General features: G+C 51.5%; 1 protein-coding gene across 1 annotated transcript; it reads right to left on the bottom strand.

Moving 5' to 3' along the window:
- Window positions 1-45: 45 nt before the first annotated feature.
- Window positions 46-5,808, bottom strand: LOC128278184 (tyrosine 3-monooxygenase-like). Its single transcript, XM_053016855.1, has 7 exons — window positions 5,452-5,808; window positions 2,356-2,467; window positions 2,081-2,134; window positions 1,572-1,643; window positions 1,410-1,475; window positions 447-933; window positions 46-382 (listed from the first exon to the last, which is right to left on the bottom strand). Exons 1-7 carry the CDS (start codon window positions 5,518-5,520, stop codon window positions 46-48), a joined length of 1,197 nt encoding a protein of 398 aa, XP_052872815.1. The 5' UTR covers window positions 5,521-5,808.
- Window positions 5,809-23,742: the final 17,934 nt, after the last annotated feature.

Below are 23,742 nucleotides of genomic sequence, written 5' to 3'. Positions count from 1 at the left end.
CGGGAAAAGGCAACTCTCGTACGATAGCGTGAAAAGGGCGACAACTTACGGTTCCGGCGTGTGGTAGGGCGAGTTGATGTGGCGCACGTACTGCGTGCTCTGGAAGATGCGGAACGCCAGTGAGGCGAGAAAATCGCGAGCCGTTAGCAGACCGGCGGCCGGCCGGAGCGTGAATCCGGTGTTCCTGCGCAGGAAATCGCTCATTTCCTGCAGCTGCGGCAGGCGCTCCTTGACAAAGATCTTCTCGTCCTCGAGCTTCTCGAAGACGGTAATGTACTCGGAGCAGGCGTGCTTCACCATCAGCTCCTTGACGCGGATGAAAACGGCGGCCCACGTCTGGTTCTCCGTCTCCTTGTAATCGATGTGCGGGATCGGGTCACCACTGTGTTGTAAAAAAAGACCCGTTAGGTTCCAGTTCGGTCTCAAACCCGCTTCCCGCTACTCACTATCGGTACGCGAAAGCGATCTCGGCAATCTCCTTGCGCCGAGCGCGGTACACCTGGTCGGCGAACCCGGGATGGTTCATGTCCAGGTCCGGCTCGTACTTGGTCATCAGATGGTTGCAGTTGTCCAGCTCGGAGGCGTGCTTCGGGAACCACGGGGCCTTCACGTTGACGTTGTTCTCCGACAGCAAGCTAACGCTGCCGAAGGACTGCGTCTGGCGCAGCGAACGGATCAGCTGCAGCAGATTGGCGCGGGCCATATCGATCTTGATCAGCACATCAAACTGGACGCCATCGCTGCGCGATTGGCGCGACTCCAGGTGGACCACCGTGCCGTGGTACGCTTCCACCGCCTTGAGGATGCGTCCCAGGGAGCCCATGCCGTCGCGAAGGCGCACGACCACCGCGGCACGGACCACCTCCTTCTCGGCTTCGGGCGACTCCGAGGCGGCGTTCTGCAGCACGACCTCCTCTTCGGTCAGCCCTGCGTCTGCGGGGTGGGGAAGAGTGAAGGAAACCGCGGGACGTAGCACAATCCGATTAATAATGGTTCGCAGTCGCATCGGTCAACAAGCGATGTGTGGGTGGGTGGGTGATGATGTGGGTGGGAGGGGATGTAACAAGTAAATCCTTTTTAGCTTCTTCCACGCCCTGCGATTCGCTCTACAGTAATTTATTGGCGGGATTTTTGAGCGGGATTAACGGAAGGACCGTCCTCCGTCGGTGTAGCATTGTGGGAAATGATTCGTGTTACGGCGGGCCACCGAAAGGGGCAACAGAAAACTAAGCGCCCGGCGCCATTCGCGAAAGTGGCCGTTAATGGAAAGGCCATTTTCTTCCCTGACGACGCTTCGCGACGCTTAACTGAACGCTCTATTTCACTCGCCGCGTCGGAAAGTATGAATTATGAGGCCCGGAAAAGTTCGCTCAAATGGACCACGGGGAAGGATGGTGTGCTGGACGTACCTTGTTCTTTCTCCTCGTCGTCGGCACCAGGGACGTGTTCCTCCGGCTTAGTGGGAAGCCTTTCAACTGCAGCAGAACATTGACACGAACACGAACCGAAAATCAAAAAAGCAACCAAAATAAGCAACGGCCGAGCCGAGCGAAAGCCAAAGCCACACTTACCTGCAACCAGCCGAATCTCCTCGGCATCTTGATCCTCGACTGTCTGTTCAATCTCCTGCGGATGTTTGTCTTCTGAGCAGTCGCCAACGAAAGGTGGCCATTTTAGGTCACAATTTAAAAAACCAATAACCGGATAACGAAAAAGAAATAATCAAAAATTAAGATAAGAAAAGTGTGTAAAAGAGCAACTAACATGAACTGACTGAAATGAACTGAACGGGTAACCGATGTACGACACAAAGAAACAAAGCAAAATGGATCCACAACTTGTGAACCAGAACGGGCGGCACTTGGAACCAAAAAAAAAACGAAAACGGAATTTTAAACCATACAAAAGTGAATGGACACACCATTCGACCTTCGGCGTTCGTCCGCTCAGGTTATCCTCAATTTCGAAATCGACGTCGAGCGACGTCGAGCGCCGTTCTCGGACTCGGCGAGAAGGACTCGCGCCGATTCGCTCCGTATTCTAAGTCCGTACACCGGTCCCGGCAGGCTCGTCGGCTTACCTTGTTGTTGCTGCTGTTCTTGAGCCTGTAGCATGGAACACTCCAGAGTGGAGTCTGCACGGAACGGAACGGGTTTAGCCACGGGTGTGGAACACACGGAAGCAGGCAACATCAAATCATGCAACATCAAGCAACGGATTCGGTGGGCGGGAGTACAACGGGAGAGGCGAAAGAATAATGAAACATAATAAGTCAGCAACAGGAATCGCGGCCACACAAAGAACACTCAAGATCGCGGGGCGCGAATGCCGGAAGCCCTGAAGGCAGCCTCTTACCGTTGGCCTTAGCGCGGGCCTCGTCCAGGACAGTTTGTTTGGTTTGCTTGACCACAATCGTCTCGAAGCGAGCATCGTCCACCAGAGAGCGGCGCCGGGACGGGTATCCGTTCTGGAAAGGAATGGCGTGATGGTGGAGAGCAATAGAGCAGCGTTAGTATGGGCCATAGCGCCAAAGAAGACATCATCAGCATCATCATCATCGACCGAAAACGGTGGAGTTTCGCAGCTTCTAAACGCTAAAAATGGTCACAGCCGAAGCCGAAGACGAGGCTTTATGGAGGAGGCTTTATGTTTTACGAGCCTAACGACCGTCACACGGTGCGGGATCGTACAGCAGCTAGTGGTCAGGTGCCACACCATGCCGCTGCCTCCGCTGCATACGCCGCACGCTGCACGTTGCTGATGCAACGCGATGACGCAATGGCGGCCCCCCCTACCGGGGGGGTTCAGTACGGTTTTGATGCGCCGGGGCTACTGGGCCAGGGGTACGTCGTGGTGGACCGTTACCGGAACACATACCACCTGCCACCTGCCACCTGCGCCCCCCCGAGAGTGTCCTCTCGGTGCGCGCGCGTTGCGGTGCCGCAACCTTGACATGATCGCGATCTACCGGAGCGCAACGAACGAACGGATTGACCTGATTAGCCAAACACCTCGCCTCGCCACGGTTCCACACCCGTCCCCCTCGTAGGCACCGCTCGAGTAGCTTCTTGAGTGGCCTCTCTGTCGGTCGAGTTCGGTTCCTTTCGACCAACGTTTCCGTGTATGCCGTGCCGGACTCGGACATCCGCCGGCAAGCGTTCGGGGCGTTTGGGGTTTGGGTATCTGGGCCCTTCACACACCGCCCCCCGAGTGAAGCCACCCTTCCGTCGAAGCCAACCTGCCGCCGTCCGCCGTCGTTCACAAACACACCCGCACAGGCGTGTGTCGTGGAGTGACAGGCGGACCTTCGCCGCTTCGGACTTCGCATGGCCAACGGTGGGTGGTGCCGTTGCCATTGACATTGGGCGGTCAGGTTGCGTGTTCGTGCGTGCGTGGAAAAGGGGTAACCCCCCCTGCCTGCGCCCCCCGCGCAAAGGCACACCGGCCGAATGCAAAGATGCATTGCCCTCAAAAAACACTTCAACGCGCAGGATCTGCGCCAGCGCCGGAAGGTGAGCCTCTCCTCAACCGCTCGCCGCGGTAATGAGGACCGGTTTAATGACACTGTTAGTCCGGCCGGCCTGCGCTCTCGTTTGCTCGGGTTTTCTGCCAAATTCAATGTCAATAAGGTAGGAGTTATGCTAGAGGGCCCCCCGCTTTAAAGCCCGTGCCATTCGCCCGACAACGCGCTGAACATGATCTTATTTACGCGAGCGCAAGCCACTCTACACAGCTTGGACCCCGCGGCTCCGGGCCGAGCGTTAAGGAGCGCGAGCCTATAGGCACCGGACATCGACCTTGAGAACGGAATCGCTCGGGTGGCGCACGGCAACAGGGCCGGCCCATTACGGCCGGCCGGTTTTGCCATATTTTCGGCCAGTGAAAGGCACCGTTTGCGGTGCACGGCGGGCCGACTTTGCCTACCGCCGCGACCAATCACTTCCGCAATCACGCCGCAGGTGAACGTTCTAAGGAGTGGCCTCTCACTGACTACTGGTTCCTACTGGGATCCCGAGCTCACAGTTCCTGTCCCACAGGGAGAGGGCGGCCCGGATCGAAGGGTGGATCGAACAGAGAAGGAAAACAAAGCTACCGTTCGCCATCTCGAGGATCGTGCCGCGGATCGATTAGCGATCTTGGGGCACTGGGGTCCGGCACTCCCCGCACACAGGACCGTTGAACTTGGCGCGCGCACCAGCTTCTAGGACACACCGCGGGCCGCGGGCCAGCGAATGGCAAAAGGCGTCGTCCTTCGGCAGATGCATTCGCCCGTGCGCCCGCCCGCCCCGGAGCTGCCGATTTCCTTCCGCACTCTCTGCACCGCAATAACCTTAACCTCAGCCACGGCGCGGTGGCCGCGAGAAGGAAATTGGCCATAATTAGGTACCGGTGGTTCCATTACAGTGGTTCGATCGATGACGAATCAATTCGGCAGACCACGGGGGGGAGGTGTGTCGGTCAAGAGGGTGGCGATCGTTTCCTCTTTCTGCCGCGGCGCGCCGCGCGAAACCGAACTAGAAACCGCGCGCGCCGCCGAATCAAAAGTGGCAGGCAGGCCTAGGGGGCCGTGAAAGGAACTACGCTAGTTTGTAGCACCACTTCGGTGGCCAACTCTGTGGCTGCGTGTATGGGTGCGTGTGTGTGTGTGTGGTCGAGTTTTATGCGATTTGCACGCGGTTTCACGGTCACTACTTCCGTGGCGCACAGCAAGTGAATCATTTGCATGAAGGGAACCCCTTTTTGCAGTCTCGTTTCTGGCAGGACCATTTCGACTGACGATGACGATGCGAGCTGGAAAGGATGCTTAGCCCAAAACAAGGATAACGGTTACTGTTGTCGCGGGTCGCATTTTGGTGAAAATAAAATGTTAACTCCCCAAAGGACAACATGCGCTAGTACCAGCAAAGCTTGGTGCACGCATGTCCACGAGGATGCGCTCGTCCTTTAGGACATCCTTTTATTTGCGGCAAAACGGTGCCCAGAGCCAGACTGATTGAGCGAAACACAATGTCTGGAAAAGACCCGATTAGGTCCGATGTCGGCGGTGACGATGAACAATCCCCATCCCACCTTCCACAGAGCATGGCACTAGTTCTACTGGAGTCAAGTACTGGCACCGAGCACACTTCACCGAGCACCGAGTTCCGAGTTTGCAACGTTCGAATCGATCGTCTCGATCCGACTACTGTTACTGTGCAAAACCATTAGGTAAATTGTTGCTCACATAACCTCCAGCACCCCAGCAGCACCGTTCTAGCGATCGTTCTGCGCGATAGCTTCGATCAGAACGGCTACATTGTAGGCGCTGCTGGAACACTACTAAGTGGCTTCCGAAGCACCTCGGCCACATCGCCGGACCGACCGTCTCGGTCTCACTTTGTTCACACACATCTCACGCATCTCGTCGCAATGGGGAAGGATTTATGGCTGCTAAAGGAAACCAGAGCTTACCTCGATGCTGTAAGATTTCTTGATCGCGAACATTTCGCGGTTCTTCTGGGCAGCGGCGACGGCCATCATGGTTCGATTAGTGGGGGACGTTACGGAGTTGTGGGGGTTTTTTTGGCAAAGTGCAACCTCTCGTTCGATGCCTTTATGGCCGAAGGACTTGGGCACGCGATTCTAGAGACTTCGGCTCAAAACTGCTCTCCAACGCGCGCGTTTCGGGACGGATCGTCGTCTAACTAACTCTGGACGCCCTCTTGGTTGGGTTGACTTTTTCCCGATTTTTCCTCAGCTCTCAGGACCACACAGGTTCGACGGTGTGACTGTGACCGTGTTTGTGTTTGTCTTGAAGGTGCTGCGAAAAACACACTGGGTGCTGCCGGGGGGAAAACTGTAACCGCACTGTTCGTTGTACCGAACGAACGAACGAACGAAAAAAACCAAAGGCGAACGCAATTGAGTTACTACGGCGAACTGGGCGTCTCGAAGGACCTTCTGCTAGTGTTCTGCGCTGTCTCCGAAACCGTCGGCACTTTGCACAAAAGCAAGCAAACCAAAGAATGCGTACCAGCTTCGGCTCGCTATCAGTTTAAATACCTGCACCGAAAGCACGCGGCGCAACATCGCCGAGCGGCACGTGACACCAGCAGCAAAGCTCGGTCGGCCACACGGCAAACCTAGGCTTCGCTCTCTCCGTCTCTCCGCTGGGAAAAGTGAAACGGCAACGCAAAGCTCGGGTTGCAACTCGCATTCCCCACCTGACGGGCGCGACACGACCAGTGAACGACACGAACAGCCGCGGCACTATGCGGACATAAAGGTGGTCATAAAGCTTCGAAAAAATGTGAAGAGTTACGGGATATTTTTCTAAAATAGATAAGTATACTATGAACGATCCGAATCTTTAACCTATCTTGTTACGAAATAAAACGTCGTTCGTAACCGTTCGGCAGTTTGAGTAAGTAACGCGTAACGCATCAGGTAACGTGCCGTGGTGACAGATCGCAAATAAAAGCAAGCGAGAGGCGAAAAACGGGGCTTTTGCGACCGACACCCGGTGAGATAATAAAGTAAATTTTTAGTCCCGCAAGGCTCGGGCATACCATCAATTATGAAGTGATCGGTGTTATTCGGGGCAAAGTCAAAGTCCTGTTAGAAAACCGAGATTTTCTAACATACCTACCAGCGTAGATTTTGAGAATTCATCTGTCAAAGTCGAAAGAGTCACTCCTTAAAACCAACTTTTACCAAATATTCCCAATAGTACCATTTCAAGTCTTTATGGTAAATGAATTCACTATTTTCTCGATCGATGGCTCTTTTCACACTAAAATATTCAATACGAGGGTGTATCAACAGTTGAGTTTAAATAATGATTTCAGTAACAACGATAAATCATCTACTACGAGAATAAATAATGATAACTCAATACAGTAGTTTATTTATTATACTTGAACGCATGTATTACACATGTAAAGAACACGAAAATGTTAGTCCGTAAGTCCGTAGACTGCTTCTAAAACGAAATATGTCCGTCTGTGCCATACAAAATTCCCCATAGTGCCCGGGCGTGCGAAACTCCAAGATTAACCGTAAAACTTCCGAGTGGAGGGGCACGCAACAACAATGCGCTAGAAGTTGCAAGCTGGCGCGCAACAGGTCTCCGAAACGCGGCCGAATCTCGCCGAGAGCCCCCAAAAGTCCAAAAAGCAGTTCCTTCGGGCCAGGAAAACACCGGGGAACAGGTTTTTTCCCGCGCGAAGGTGTGACAGCAGGAGCGTGTTTTGATGTTAGCTTGAAAGGCTTAGCAAGACCTAAGGCACCGGAACGGCCTCCCGACTGGCGGCTCCTATCGGCAGGACGCGTTTCGTTCTTTGGCCGATTTCGCTGGCCCTGCCATAAGCTGGCACGGCAATGGCGGAAGCGGCCTGTATTTGGGGGGCGTTCGCGGAAATAGTGAATGTTTGGCTGGCCATTTGCATTAATCATGGAGTAGGACCAACAATTAACACCGTTGACCAGGCGAAGCAGCGCGATTGGGAAACATTCAGCGGCCCATTTAGCCATTCTTCAATAGATTTCAACCGTTATGTTAACTGTCATTTCCTTGGCCTACGCCAGAGACAATGTCAATCTCTGTTGCTTTCTGTAACGGTGTGTTTTTACGGGTGTGATACCTGGGATCGCCTGTGTCTATAGCCGACGAATTCTTGCGTTGGGCGTAGGAAAACTATCGAGTACGAAAATCTAGCCCTTGTAATAGAATCCGTCATCCAGGCGACCTAGCAGACCCCCGACTGTTCCAATTAGCGCATTTTAATGCGATAAAATAACCGGATGGGATGGGTCTGGTCGGAACATTAACCCGTCTACAAATTCAGACGGTTGCGCCGGTGGGTTTCGCTCGGTTTCATTCATCAAGATTCGCACGCAGGTACACTGGAGTCGTCAGGTAGAGCAGTTAGAAGAAGTCGTTAAGGCTGGCGCAGCGCTATGTCGCCGTCGTACATTTGGGCGACAGTTATGTGACATTTACGTAACCACACGGAAGACTTTTGTCTGCCCGGGCCCGGTTCGCCGAAATCCCACGTGGTGGTCTTCCGGCCGGGGAAGTCCTTCCAAACTGTACCGGGAATATCCCAACGGGGGGTGCTTAACTTAACTCCCTCTTTCACGCCTGATGAATCAGCAGCGTACGAGAGAGGTGCAAAGTGTATAGTGTTCGGGTTCGGACTCCGCGGAAGTGAGCGCCCGAGAGCGCGATGGTGCTTTTCCGTGTGATTTTATTTGTTTCTATTGCCCACCTATAAAGCGACCGCCGCCCGGCCTAGGAACTATCGGATGGAATCGGTTAGCGGTCGGTCGGGTGGGGAAGTTTAAAGATTTCATGATAAATGTTGGCAATTATCGATCAACTACGGTTAGGAGTACACGGGTAAACAATAACAAGTGGAAAGTGTGCAACGCGCAATAGGGTGCGATCCTCAATCATCGAGACCAGGCGAGACAATGAGAGGTGCACCGGAATGAAGTTTGTTGAATGAAGGTGAACGGTGGCGTTGGCAAATTTGTCGATGACTATCACCGCGGCCTGGGCTGACAGGCTGAGAAAAAGATGCGCCACCTGCTGGAACATTCCATTCAGAAAACGGCGGCCGTATTTTTGCCGTCCTCGCTCACTCCTGGAACGCGGCCCCATAATCCCATCCCATCTGGTTTCATTCATAAAAGCGGAGCGCATTCGGCACCGTCTTCCCAGGTCTTCCCGAACCTGGCCGCGCGCGTTTAGTAGTGACCTTCGAGAGTCACGTACGCAGCCCGCACTGCTAAGTAGTTCCTCCTGCGGCGCGTCTGCCGTGGAGCGATTGTTTGTTGTTGTGCTTCTCGCCACTCCAAATCCTCCCACGGTCGGCTTCCATATTGCTCGCGCTCCTCGGCGCAATTACACCATCCCCCCGCGCGCGCTCGGCGTACACGATGTCGCGGTACATGCAACGAGCTTAATTATGCTCTTCCACCCTTTCGTCCCGGCGCCGCCGCACCCGATCGTTCGCGCTTGCACACGCTTCGGCTATGCTGACAATATGTATGTTCATGTAATGCCTTTCTTCGGCCCCTGGCGGGTGGCGACGACGCGGTAGGTATTTGCGGCAGTGCGTGGGGCCTCCAAAAATTTCCACTTTTCTAGCCCGAGGCCGGCCGGCCGGTGAGGAGTGCGCGAGTGCGAGAGTTGTGTAAATCCGGCCCCGACCCCGGCGCTCTCGAAGCCACCCGAATATGATTTCTGCATAATTACGCGAGCGTGGAAATACGGCGGCGGCGGCGGGCGCATGGGCGGCAGCGAAAACGGTTGCCAACATATGATATCATATCCCAACGGTCCTGTGGTCCTGCTCCTCTAGAGTGATCGAGGACTGGCTGGCGCGCTCGCGGTGGGATCCGTTCGCAGCTCGACGCCCTAAGGAAGCTGACGCTCGTTTACGGTGGACGAGGACCGTTATGTTGTGTCGTTTACCGACGCTAATGTGTCAAGAGGCGCGGCCAGGAGTTAATTGATTGAAGAGTGCGTTTGCGTACCGTCCCGACACACACGGGGGCATCTTAACCCGGGGTGGAAGCAAAAGGATAGCCCGAGGCGTGATAATGATCACGTCGCTTTCGGGCATCGCACGGGAGGCGCTTGACTCCTGGGGTAAGTGGCGCTCGCAGCGCAAACAGCGCTGCGCAGGATAAGTGTTTATCGCGCGGCAAAGAATGTCGCCGGCATGCGGCCGGTGCTTCTTGCCACTGTCCGCCACAGAAAACTGTTGGTCGGACCTGACGCCATGGAGCAGCAAGGTTTGCATCATTCTGCTTTCAGGAAGCATGCCGACCGAGCGCGACTAACGCCAAAGGCTTCACCGGGGTTCGATGTCTGGCCACACAATTAGACGTCATATAACCTGGGCTGACCTTGGGCTCCTTCGCTTCTGGGGGGATTTTTGACCAACACCAGACGCTGGCTTTCGATCGCAAGTCGCGTTTGCCTGAACGATCGAAGAACTCGATCACGGTAGAACATAAACAAACAGGCAGGCGGCGGCGGCGGCGGCGGTGGCGGCGAAGAACTAATGACGATGTTGACACACACGGCCGAGCATCGCGCAGACCGGCGCAGAGCAATGACCAACGCGCGATCAGCAGTCGTGAATGGTGCAAGCACTTCGACGCGAAGGAATCCCCTGCGTGACTATATTGGCTGGCCGCCCGTCACCGTTGCAAAACATTGCACCGCGCACGCCGTAGGTTGGTCGGTCGGCTTCGCGTCTTCGGAGATTCCACGACTCCACGGCCACTCCCCGCCGCCGCAGGTGATCTTCCCTTTTCGAACCGAACGAACGAACCGATTTGCGGCAGGTATTCTTGCAGCAAGCGTATCGGGCGACACCCAGGCCCAGCGGGTGAAGAACCGGTTCTGGGAAATTCCAAACGCATCGCGAGACACATGAGACTCTCGGCCGGTGCCGGTGTCGCGTCTATTAACTTGTCCCGCGATCAACAATCGGAGCGGGCATCAAGTTCGGGGATTTTTCCCATTCCTTTTCCCGAACGCAACCCAACCCGGCCTGTCTTCCCTTCAGAGCGTCCGCAGCTTGGTGGAAGAAAAATGGAAAGTGTGGTTGGGTCGGTCTTCCGCGTTAGTCACCACGGTACGACGGTGAATCCTAGATTTGTCGGACACCCAACACACTCCGCTGGAGGTATCTCCCCATTGGAGCTAACTCCCGCCTAAACAGGTTGCCGGGTTGTCTTTGGAACCCGCCCCTGCATTTGGCCCGAATTCGGAACAATCCGCTGAAGGGTTTCGAAAGACGAGTGGTCAACCGGTTTGCGATCGATATTCCCAGGACGTCATCGCCCCCTGGTGGCGCCCCCGCACAGGAATTGTAACGACTTTACTATTATACGTCATACTTGGTCCAATCCCAATTCTACGAAGACAATGCCCAATGTCGGAGGGTTCTAGGCAATAGGGTGGGAAAATGTTTAACTTGCAGTCCTGTAAAGGAGCTTCTGGAGACAGACGTTTTGTACCCTTCTATCATCTATAAACGCTACTCGGTTAACGTCAGAATCGATTCACCGTATCAAACGGGGTTGGTATTTCGATTTTGATTACCCACCGTGTGCCGCGTTCCGGAATCGTTCTGCCGTTCAAGTGCGATCGCGGAAATTCCTACGATCAAATTCCACGCCACGCTGTGGGTGGATACTCTTGCGCGAGGCTATGGCTGGGCCGGGGCACGGGGGAGTAGCGATACAAACGCCACAAATAGTTCTTGGCAACAGGTGTCTGAAAAATCGGAGCGCAGGGAAGCCGTCTAATGGAGTAGCGATATGCTAATGGCGGCCGGTACGCAAAAGTGCGGACGAGAATTATACTTTTATGAGGTGCGATCGAAAGAAAGAAGTGGAGCGTTGGAGGTTGGAGCCTGTTTCGCAACATGCTAATCGTGCGTGCCGCGCCGCTCATAATGGAGGTCAACGCAATCCGCGGTAGGAGAGCGATTTGGAACGTTTCGTTTGCGAAGGTTAGATCGCAAACGCGCCGGATTCTCCAAGGTTACGGTTTTTGGAGGGATGCACCTTCCAAACCATTACAAGCCAGGGATGCGATTCCTAAGAAACCGCCAGCGTGGAGCCAGTAATAAGTCAATCCGTTGCACTCAATCCGATCACCCATTATCGTTCCTGGGCCTGGACAATCAGAAGCGTCACGGTATGTTACATTCGATGACCATAACGTGATCGGAACAAAGGCACTACGAGACGAGGCAGAAGAACACAATCAGGCATCTTGGTGGTTATCTACAACGCATTAAGAGCGCGCCTGTGGACGCTTTAAGGTTTACGTTCCCCTTTCCGGGACCGTTCATTCCTGAACCCTTCAGCATCTTGAGGTCTTGTGGAGCCCGTGCGTTCGTTCATCCCTCGGAGCGAACGGCCACAGAAAAAATGACGGCCCCCGTGGCTACGTGGTACGAGCCAGTTGCAGCTAGAACTTCTCGCTTTCAAGGTCGAACCAGCTCCAAGGATTGTCAACCTGATGCCATTCCGGATATCCTTTCCCTTCTGAGTGAACCAAAGCGACTAGACTACCGGGCGCTGACACGTTTAAGAACGGATGCCACTAGATTCCCGGCAAAACAGCGATCCGGTCGGAAGCCGGGAGGCCTCGAATGCCATAATGCGCTGCGTTGTTTTGCGGGCGAGTGGATAAAATCCTTTCCAGTCCAGGTCCAAGGTCCCGGTCGAGACCAGGTGCTGCATCCAGTCCAAAACGAGGGGATTGGCCCAAAAACTTGTTCCGAAACAGTTTCGGTGTTTGTTTCGTTTCGGCAGCAGTCGGGCTTGTCGGCCGGTACGTTAACCCGCGGCGCGGCCGAGTGACAGCGTTTTGTTGACGGGGGCCGGCTGACGGTCAGTGGTAAGGCCACTGTCAGAGTAGGCGAATGGTGCTGCTGCAGGTTGCCCGGTTGTGCCGGATCGTGCAAACGTGACTAGAGATCACTCGATCGGATCAGACAGACAGACACTTCCCATTCGCCCCATTCGGCGTCGACGGTAGGCTGAGCACAACCTGATGGACTGTCCGGCACTGACATTGAACTTCGGCTCGCGTGTGCACTTGTGGCCCTCCGGAGTTGGACCAGTACGTTGAAGTATAGGGTGGCACTCCCGCTGGTTCCATTTTAGATCCGCATTGCTTCGACAAACGTCAGAGGCGATACTAGCAACGGAGACAGAACGGATTTCCGATGCTCCGGACACCGGCTGATGACAATCCCATTAGTGAAGAGCTTCAGCTCGCAGCTCCGGGACGCAAATCCAAGGTACCTGTGTGCGGGTCGCTGGTGAAACGTTCGGTTAGTAAGGAAGCGGCGCATGGATATGGCACCGGCCAAAAAACTCACTCACCACACCAGCACACACGCGCCAGCAGCTCCGTGATCCGGCTGAAGGTCGCGCCGTAATAAACATGAAAACGAAACCGAAAGCCAACTACAAACGGGGTACGAAGCGTTCGAAGAAGAGAGAACGAACGAATAAAAGCAACGGACAAAACCACGCGCAAATTGGACCGGATTGCTCCGGCGCCTTCCCTCGGACGCCGCCGCGCTGAAATAGATCCTTACGAACCGGAGTCGGAACGTCATCGGATCCGAAATTGAAATGATTTCACACACACGCACTGGCAAAAAATGAAACAATCAAGCAAATTGCGGCATCCACTCGATGTTGTGTTAAGTTCCTCGATCGGCTCGAGGTGTAAATAAGATCATTTGACAGATCAGCCAAACACAGCGCGCGCGCCTGCTGATGCCGTGCTCTGGGCCCCTTTTATGTAATGCACGGGCGCTACGAGGTGTAATGATATCCTGGGTGCCTAATTGCCGGTGGTGGTGCAGCTTGTTAATGGTTCAATGTGCCCAGCGCAGCAGCTATCGATCACACTTGCATATCAGCAAACGGCAAAAGGGCGGCAAAAAGTTGATCAAAGCGTCACTTGTCAAGCCAATATGGCGCTGAATTATTACTAAAAAAACCGTCGCCCGTAGTGTGTGTGTGTGCGTGCGGCGATGAAGCTCAGTTAGAATTCCGAAAGAGGGCGCTTGTTTTTGCTCGCATGAGCGCCGTAATCAACATCGATAGTGGTCCGTAAAACACGTTTTACGTACGCGGCAAACCAAATGCATTAAACTCAACGTTCCGCGGGGTTCAAGCAAGGTTGCATAGCGAATGGCGAGCAGACACGCAGAGTACAAAATAATAATCGCACAAAGGATCATTCCTCTCCAAAACCGCACATCCGGTGTACGTCTAAATCAACAACGGCTGGTACCAACCGGAGTCATCCGTAGTTCATCATTGAACTTAACCTTAATGACTGGCAATGTGCGGCATGCACATTGCGTCCCCACACTGCTCGTCACAGCTCGTCAGCTCGACTTCGAAGTTTGCGCGAAGTTCCGCGCGAAAAATATATGCCAAGATTGTACTTGTCCTCCGGCCTCCGACTCCGACTCCTCACCCGGCATCGACAGTCCGACATTTGTCTCAGTACACTTCCTGACTGCCCCCTGCTTGCCGTTCTTTGTTGCTCGGTAGTGTAACGCACGCGTTGTAATTGTAGATATAAAATTATTGTAATTGACCGCGTTACAAGCGCCAGGTAACATTGGTAACATAGCTTCCAGGCAGTGTCGTGTGACATTTTGTTCTTTGTCGGCCATAGCTGGGGCCGGTTTAGCTACCGTTTAGCATAGCATAACTTCCAAGGTAAAGTAAGAAACATGGACATCATGGACCGACCGGTGACAGTATGTTGAAGGAGAAAACATACTCTTCTCGATGGGAAGTCCGACCATGAATTGCAAGATTATGTAAGTCACACGCGAGATAATTAAGATGACAAACACAAGACGAACGAGCAACTTCGGCTGAGAGAGATAATAAAAAAAAAACCAGAGAGCAAGAGAGAGTCGACTGAGGCTGAGTAAGTGCATCATTGGTTGCGGAACGGATCCGTAGCGTCGTTACGGTGGACAGGCAAACGGTTTCGGATCGCCCGATGGCCGAAAATAACCATAAAGTACCCCCTGACACACACACACGCATGGGCCATGCATCGCCGATAATTTGTCGAAAGTTTCGAACCCGGACCGTTTTGCGAAGGATTGAGAGGACACCTCGAGTGCGTCTCATAAGATGGGCCTGCGTCCGTTTAACACGTCCGACGTTGCGTCAAATTATTGTCCCATCCGTGCCGGAACATGCTGATATCGGTCAAGAGCTCCCCCAGCATCGAGCACCTCATCGATTTTCATCCTTTTCAGCAAGGGATACGGATGGGTCCTGCAAACTCGGGTTGCGATACACGGTGATGATGGCGGGCGCGTCGGCTACAGCCATTGTTGGCCCGTTCGATCTGTTGGTGACGTTTTCCAGTGGTCGGGTCGGTCCGAACCACTGGTCAGCTTCTGGAAACGGGATTATTCCTTCCAATAACTAAGCACCGAAAATTGCTGCTGCGAAGTTGCCCTAGCAATGTGTTGATTATTAAACAATTGATTTCGACCGTTCGTACTAAGCCACTTCAGCAAATGGCTGCCCACCGTGAAAATGCAATGGAAACTTCTCCATTTTGCACGCCACACCGGCATAGGTAACGAACGCTACGATGTTCTAACGTTTGTGAGCTTTCTAAACGTCCAGAGAAGAGCGTGGAAGAGCGTTTTGCTATTATAGATAATGGCGTGCACTTGTTCAAATCTTTCTGATTTCGGCTCTCTACAGGTGAGCAGCGTAGTCCATGAATCGGCTTCGTCCGCGCCTTGCGGTGCTGATGATAAACGCTTTTGAGCCCGCGCCATTGAAGGGGCGAGATCAAGATCTTGCCGAAGGGCGCGACAATCGGTTGCGGCCACCACGCCACGGTTTGCGTGGCCCACCGAGGTGGCTTTGACCGAGGAAAATGAGCGGCACGGAACCGTATGGTCACCGTGGCCGCTGCTGAGCTCCGCAGTGATTTGAATCTTTTCCATTCGCCACGGTCAGGGTTTCGGAGTGTGCGAGCGTGTCGAGAAAACGTCCGTACGCTCGATGCATTTCGTTACGTTGTGTTAGGCAGGGACTCTAGTGCCAATGCCGCTTTATTAAGATACGTGCCATGAGAAAAAAATATTGCCGCTACCGCGGTGATGCGTTTTTCACCTATATTTGCTACTTGAAACTGTTATAAATATTGTACACATTTTAGGAACGAAATCAAATCTGCTGGTGAGCATTATGGTTGGTGAGAAAAGGTGTCTCATATACTATTATAAAATATCATTTGGTGGGCATGCAAATTGCAGCGAATTTCTTCGTCACTTACCTCGTCACATTCCTCCAAAAAGATTTGGATCACTTGGAACGGCATAACCTTGGACGGCGAGGTGTGCATGGTGATGGTTTTTTTACGAATAGTTGCTCACGACTGAATGGATTAAAGTGTGATTTAAAAACGGTTCTCGAGGTTTCTTGAGAACGTATGCGTCAGCAGAATGTGTGCAAAGTACACGCTAGCAATTAGTTTTGGGGGCTTTGAAATATTTGTACTCTGGCGGTCGCTTAGGGCAGCGAAATTGCTCGTTTTGCACACTTTCACTATACGAATGGGGACACACACGCACACACACACAGGCTCGCTGGTTGGACGATCCGATCAACGGAACCGAAACGATGTGTTATCACAGGCGATAGCAGAACGAATGAGGACGACGCCTGCAGATGCGATCACTTTTTGACCTCCTGACCGCTGCAGAGAGATTTGCTCAGTACCGGAAGCGTGTTGGGATCTAGATTGGGCGAAACCCGAAACTAGATCAGTACGTATCTGGCGAGATTTTTAGCCCAGTGTTGCCGCATATGCATATGCACTTACCACATTGTTATTGAAGCTTATGTCGGATGTAATGGAATGTAATACTTTTTACTTCTAATGCAGTTACTGCTTTAAAAAAACTCGGTATGAATCATTGGCAAATTACTGAAAATTGGAAATATTAATTATCATATAATCGCGAATAACTTACGTATTTGAGTAATTCAATCAATCGCAATCGTAAATCGTACCCATCCTTCCATGGCCCTTGCTTTTGAAGCGTTTTGTGCAATAATCGAAGTCTGATCGATTTAACGGAATGCAGAGTTATCAGTCGAGGATGGTTCACACTAACACAGCGGCTTAATATGTATTCCTATCTGCTGGCCTTGCTGTCTCCGGCGTGGTGTATTTTTTTACACAGTTTCACATTTGGCTGTGTTGTGCGACTTTATTTAGGGATTATTGGAATCTGTGTACGATGAACCGTGGGTTTTTAAAATGTATCGTAAGGTAACAGTTGTCTCAGTTGACATAAATGTTTGTGTGTTTAGACAACACTTACGGTCAGAGTTTTATTGTCAATTTAATTTTCTGTTAATGTTTTGAGTGCTGAATATAATATTTTGATAGCACCATAGAAATCCTGCGTCTACATTAGCTTTGAATATTTGAGCGTTAAGTATCGCTGGTTCGATTGGGTGTGTAAATTGTAGGTTCTTCTAAAAACCACGGGTCAAATGAACGAAACCGAGATAGAAATAGATGGAAAGAAGGAACGAGGAATATGATGGATTAAATCAACGTATCAGTATCATACTGTTAAGGTTTTTTGTTCGTGGTATTGCAAACGAATTTACTAATTGCGCTTCTGCGGTCGGTCGTAAATTTTGAACAGTATATTAATTTCATTTTGGATGATGCCAATGCATAAAACAATCTTTTATTTCAATTGGTTGGTTGTGAAGTGGAACATATCGCATCTGGAACATTGAAAAACATACCGATAGGCCCATGACTTTATGGAGAATATATCATCAAATTAGGTAGCATTAGATGAACAATCTAATCTTGGATAATGTTGTGTTTCTTGTTGCTAGCTACAGCTCCATTAATTTAATTTATAGCATGTAATATTTCTAAAAAATATTAAATACTGCTTTTTAATGCATTTGTTTAAAAACCTAGAGGAAGTTCGAACCATATCCAAACATTTGTTTGTGCAAACAAATAATACTGCATCGAATCGATTATCAGTGATCCGCGACATGTAGAAATAACTTGATTTGTTCTCACATCGGATCGTCTCAAACGGGTTAGTTGAGAATAATGTATAAGCAGTAGAGAACTTTACCACGGAATGCTTCCAACTCATTCAGTCTGTGGCAAATTCGTTCCAACAATTATATTAGATTAATGATTCGCAGTTGTGGTCAAATTTGAAAGTTAAAAGATACGACCTAATCACGCTAATCCCGAAAATGGTCAGCAGACAAGAATCCTCGAAAAACAATAAGCAAAAAAAAACGATATGCAAATCATGGCTTACTTCGTACTCCAACGTTAGCAGTAGGCTCAAACATTAAACAGGATTTAACCAGAAGAGCGAGATCCGGTTTTTCGGTAAGATATAATCTTAAATTGATTTATGTTCGCATCAACACGAGCACGGTTGCCCTAGGCCTGGATTCAGTGGGCAAGGGTTTATCGCAGACGCTGAGACGATGCGTTAAAAGGCAATGGGTTTTGCGATATGCCTTAATTGATTAGGAACGGTATACGAAATTCTGCTGAGCACACGGTGGCACGTGTAGGTTTCGGTTTCCAGAGACATCGGTTACCGGAACGACGTTTAGACCGGACTTAATAAGTGCGGAACAAATGCATGTTCCCGGACATGTCTGACTTTGGCAAACGTTCTACAACTGCTTAATCTCATAGCCTGGTCGGATCAGCTAGTTCGGACTCAAGAAGGTCGTTAGGAACGCGCCATCCGCCAAGTACCTCTAATGACAGTGCCAAAAGTAAGTTAACTTTCCGTACGACAGCCCGAAAGGAAGCGATATCAATCAGTAAGTCAGTCATTGAGTTTTTTTCTGTCAATTACATTTTTAAGGAGAACAAGCCCAATTTCTAAAACACCGCACCAAAAGCTCAACGAAAACAGTACAGCACGATGACACCACGGACGAAGTCTTTGAAATCGACAAACTTCAAGCCGAAAGGTGGTGTTCGAACGAGGTCACTTGAATTTTGTTGACTTTGCAACGGGGCCTTGCCGTTGTAACCGTGACTTCCGTGTCCTCTCCGCTTGTGGCTTTCAAATATGAACTTCAATGAACCCACTGCGTGAACCGACAACTGAAATGAACCGTGACGATATTTTGGTAGTTAATTTTGCGACAGACCATCGTCGCACATCACCCACGTTTGGAGCGTTTAACACCGATTTCTCTAATGTCTTCATATGTTAGCAGCTAATATGAATTGAAATTGGTTCCGCTTCCACTTCAATTCTTGGTGATCTGAAGGACCTGTTACAAACTGGGAAGTAAAACCATCAGCTTGTAAAGATGAAAATCTTGACCAAATAACGGAAGCGGCAATCGAGCGGACCATAAATCTCGTGTAAAGGCTGCAATGCAATTGTTGTTTATCCATGATCAGCTCAATATTTTCTATGTTATTCTTCAAATCTACGTTTTAAAATCGTCTGTTTATTAATGGTACAAGGCGCGGGTCCGGCACCACGTGGGGTCCATTCAAACCCGCATTCCGGTTGTTGAAATAATGCTAATCTTCAAAAGTGAACTTTACATGATCGACAATCAATCAACCGATCCATCGGGCTAGCAACGCTACCCGCATGCTGTTGGTTCCGGTGAGCACTCAAAATACGAACGGATTTTTTTTTAACAACTTTGAGTTTCGTTTGAGATCTCGTTTATTTTTTGTGGGTCCTAAACATTTTAAATCTCCTCCTCTCCTTAACATCAACATTGTTGCCGAGACAACCTTCAGGATCATGCCATTTTATTGTAGAACCCAAGGCGCACGGTTGACAACAGTTTCGATAGACATTGCGTGACAGTAAATATGAAAAAAGCACACAAAAACCGGCCTTAAAGACAGACCAAAAAACGATCCACGTGCAGGAGACATTCGGGAGAGACAAGTGGTTTTGTGTTGGAGGATAACTTTTTCCTTTGCCACCGCGGCGCGGCGTCATTCATACTTGGCCTATGACAACTGGAACCAGGTTGGACCTCGTTTGTTTCTATGGCTTTTGGAATAGCGCATGTAAAGGTTGTCGCCTCGGGAAACCCGGCGGCTGTGGAGCGACGAAACCAACCAAACTATCAAACGAGTTTGGCTGAGGGTTGTGTTGTCGCCAGGCTTCAGGATTGTCGCTCGTTTTCATCCCATCATTAAGAAGCTTCTCGAATTATATTTTTGGCACAGTCGTTCCACCTCTTAAGGTACGAGTACCCCAACAGAGTTTTAAGTTCCAACGTTGATCTCCTTCAGGTTTGGTTGGGGTTGGCCGCAATAAGATACCTGGTACGCAAATTATCTTGACGTCGTACGCGAAACTAAAGTTTGTTCCATGTTTAAGCAAGATGCCGCCGGGATCTTTTGTGTGTTTGTCAGTCGCCGGGGCGTTATTCGAAAAGCAAAAGAATTTATCATAATCATGTAATTTAATGAACTAATAGTTTTTCAACGACAACGAAGGGTCGTTGCCACCGACAGAACCGCTGTCGGTAGTCGATCTGTCAGAATGTTTTCGTTGGCTCTAGCTTAACCGTTTCGATCAGGCCCAGGTCCGCCCTGAAATCGCTTAAACGCCGTACAAGATCTTTCATTTGCGTCATCGCTCTCCGTGGGTACCATTCCTGTACAAAGGACAGTCTCCTAGTGGCTCGTGTCAGGAGTTGGTCGACCCGACAGCTAAATAATGCCCTCTGCGCATTGTGCACGATCGTTCTGCTTCCTTTACACACAGCATAACGTAGCGAATCGGTTCCAATGTTCTAAAATTAGTACCATCGAAACAAACGAAGCAAATAAACGTGACCGATTGCGGCTGACGGGGGGATAGGAAGTGTGTTGGACGCTCTCCGGCAGTCCTTATTGCCTGCCCCCACACATGTGTGAGCAACGAGGAAGTCAGGTGTCGCGATCGCAGCCAGGTGAACTACGCCACCGAAACATCCCGAGTCGAGTCAACGAAAAACTGCGATTCGAATCGGTAGCGTAAATCAACCGAGCGATACAAGTGGCCGCCGCCGCCATCATCGCCGACATCACTGCCGGTCACCAACACCAATGCCGGACAGCATGCGCAGTCAGCCGTCCAGTCCAATCGGCCGCCAGATCCGATCGGCGCGGTACTGCACCAAACACTTCCGACTGCCGGTGGTCGTTCTCACCTTCTTCGAGCCTATTAAATCCGCCACTTTACATTAGCCCAATCACCCCCTCCGCCGGTTACTTGTTGGTTGGTTTTGGTTGAGTCACTTTTCGGTTATTTTGATCTCCCTCCCCACTGTGCGGTGGAGTGAAGGGATCACCAGCGGGCCTACGTGACGGCGGTCAAGAGAGGCGGGCACGTGGCTCGCCTACGCCACTTTGAAGCCATCTTGGCGAAATCCTGGAAATGATTAATGCGTACGGGACCAAAAGCAACCGATGGGCGATATACATTCTCGGCCCGGAAACATTGTCATTCTCAATCGCCAGAAGTCGAACGGGGAAGCGAACCCTAACCCTGCGGCTTTCACCTGCGGCTGTGGAAGTGATTCAAGATTACGTAAGCCTGTTACGTTGCTGGGCAAGCAATGTTCGCCGCAGAACGTGTGAACGATTAACAAGCAATCAAGCCTCGGCCAGCTCTCGGCTCGGGAGCTTGGCAGATAATTACACGCGATCGAGAACGCGACCACCGGTGGTGGTGGAGGTCTTCTAGTGGAGGCCCAGCGATCGGCGATCATCTCGGGCCCACATTCGATAGCTGTTCCAGCTGACTGTGCGCTGACTTTGCGCTTCATGGCGTCTCCGGGAGAGTTGGGCGTGTAGATTTGATCGGCCAACTTGTGATAGGTTGCTGTGACACGGCTGCGGAACACTACTACTCCTTGCTTTACTTCCGGCACCTGTCAAATTCGAAGGGCTCACATTTCGGCTTCGGCGGAGGCTCGCTCTAGTAATAAACTAGAGGTTCGACGATTCGTTTGTGCTTCGCCAACCCCCTGTGCACGTTCCGAATTATGTAACCATGGGTTTGATCAGGTGCCTCGCTCCGGTGAGCCGGTCGGTAAAAGCCTTCGATAAATAATTAATTTATCAAAAGCCTTTGCTTCGATCGGTCGCGGATACGGTCGAGTGAATGGATTTATGGCACGACGCGCCAAGCAGCTTAGAACTTTATCTCCTCCTCTGTGTGCTCACCGATGCTCGATGAACGAGGTCTCTTTTGTCGGTTGATTAGGACGATTCTAATCCTTCCCTGTTCTCACAGGAAGGACCAACATTTGAACGCTTGTCGTCAGTTTGTCTGCTGAAGTCAAGAATCAGCGTCAAACTAGCGTTCGTTTGGCGACATCCACTTGTCGGATCTTGTCAAGGATTTTACGACCGTCCGACAAGGAGACCACCGGGGCTCTCCCGCCATTCCCCCAGTTCACACCGGCCCACTATTTGGGTGATTAAATCTTAGTAGCGTGCTAAAAGAATCATTTTTATCCGACAGTTCTAGCATCCGTCACGAGCCCGGCCTGTGATCGTAGTTCGTCGATCGACGTCAAGTAGCATTACTATTGCACCTGCGCACACTGTACTTGGCGTGTGGTGAAGGGTTGCACTCTTCCGGTGAACGGAAGCGTTGGTGAACACCTCGCGTGCCGCCAATCGCGAAACCTGAATACGTTTTTTCTCCTCCATTTTGTTGGTTGCGATCACTTTGTGTCTATCCGTGCCATTGTGTCCGGTGGCGTACGGTTACTTTGGTTCATTGTTGTGTTTCCTTCTCCGCGCATGATGCTCGGACAAAGCCACACACAGCAACACCGAACCGAGCAACACTCAGAATCAGGGAAGTGATCTGCAGCCACGATTTACGCTTGTTTCGCAGAGGCTGGCGGGGCTGGCGGGGCTAAGAACAGCAGCCGATCGTTCTGTGGCGCGGACGCGGCACGGGAAAACCGGAAAACCTTCCGAGCTGACCGGTGTAACGCACGGAAAGAGCTCGGAACAGTAAACGTTTTGTTTCACTTATCTGTCTGCTCTTTTTTGCCGGCCGTCGGCGACGTTCAAGGATCCGTTTTGCACGAAACTGGCGAGCCGAGCGCCGAGACGCAGCCGAGGTTAGTGTCTCGAGGTGCCGCCGGCCGCCCGGTACAAGGCCTAAGGCTGCAGCCTTTTCTTATCCATGTGGCTTATCAACCGTGCGCGCGGGTTGTATCGGAGTCGTGTCAAAGGCAAGTAGGAAGCTCCAGATGCGAACGTGCAATGGAACGGAACTACTGACGAAGGAAGTAGGAACAGTAGCCAATGCCGCGGTAGATGCGGGATAGATTTCTAATTCGAACCGCATGGACCGATCGGCGAAACCGTTTCCGAAACGGTGGTCCCCCAACCTTTGATGCAAAACTAGATTCAACTGGATGGGTCCAATTGGAGGTCCCCATCGGCAAGTAACCTAAGACAGCTAAGAAGACGAAGAACATCTAGAAACCAAATGCCCAGCACAAGCTGCGTTTGGCGTTCTTCACGTCTTGCAACGCTTAGCAGTTTCACCTGACACCACCATCAAAGGTGGACAGTGATCCGACTTTTCGGCGAGGTTAATTGGATTTCTTGCACATTTGCCTGTCACCCCGGAACGAAGCAGCACAGTGATCAGTGCCTAACCACCAACTAAGAAACCCGTACGTCATCTGCATCATTGAAGTCGAATCTCATCGAACCCTGGGCCTAGTCACGGAGGTGATTCGCCTCATGGCAATGAACTGAGCACGAATTTGCGGCGACCCTGTCCTCGTGGGGGAAGTTGAAAAGATTGTGGCAAATGCGGTCCAGTCGGTCGGATTTGAATAAGCGCATTTGGAGCAAACGTCATGAACGTACCCTCTCCGACTTCTGCACGGTTCGTGCACGGTTCGTGTAGCAAGTTGCCGGGTTCCATTGAAGGTCGCTCACACCACCCACTCCCACAGTGGCCACCCAGCGAGACTTGCGTTCGCCTCTAGCCCTCTAGCTCCAGCAACGACCCTGCCCGGAGGAACGCATTTCGTAGCCGCGCGTGTGACCGCAAAGCATAAGTCTCATAATGACACCGAGGGGCAGGTGAACGAGTCGTTGATCCAAGTTCAGGCTCAAGATCATCCCCC

This window comes from Anopheles cruzii, chromosome 2 (assembly GCF_943734635.1).
Source record: "Anopheles cruzii chromosome 2, idAnoCruzAS_RS32_06, whole genome shotgun sequence".
Lineage (NCBI taxonomy): Eukaryota > Metazoa > Arthropoda > Insecta > Diptera > Culicidae > Anopheles > Anopheles cruzii.
Note: the sequence above shows the minus strand (reverse complement) of the source record. Positions and strands in the feature narration are given on the sequence as shown.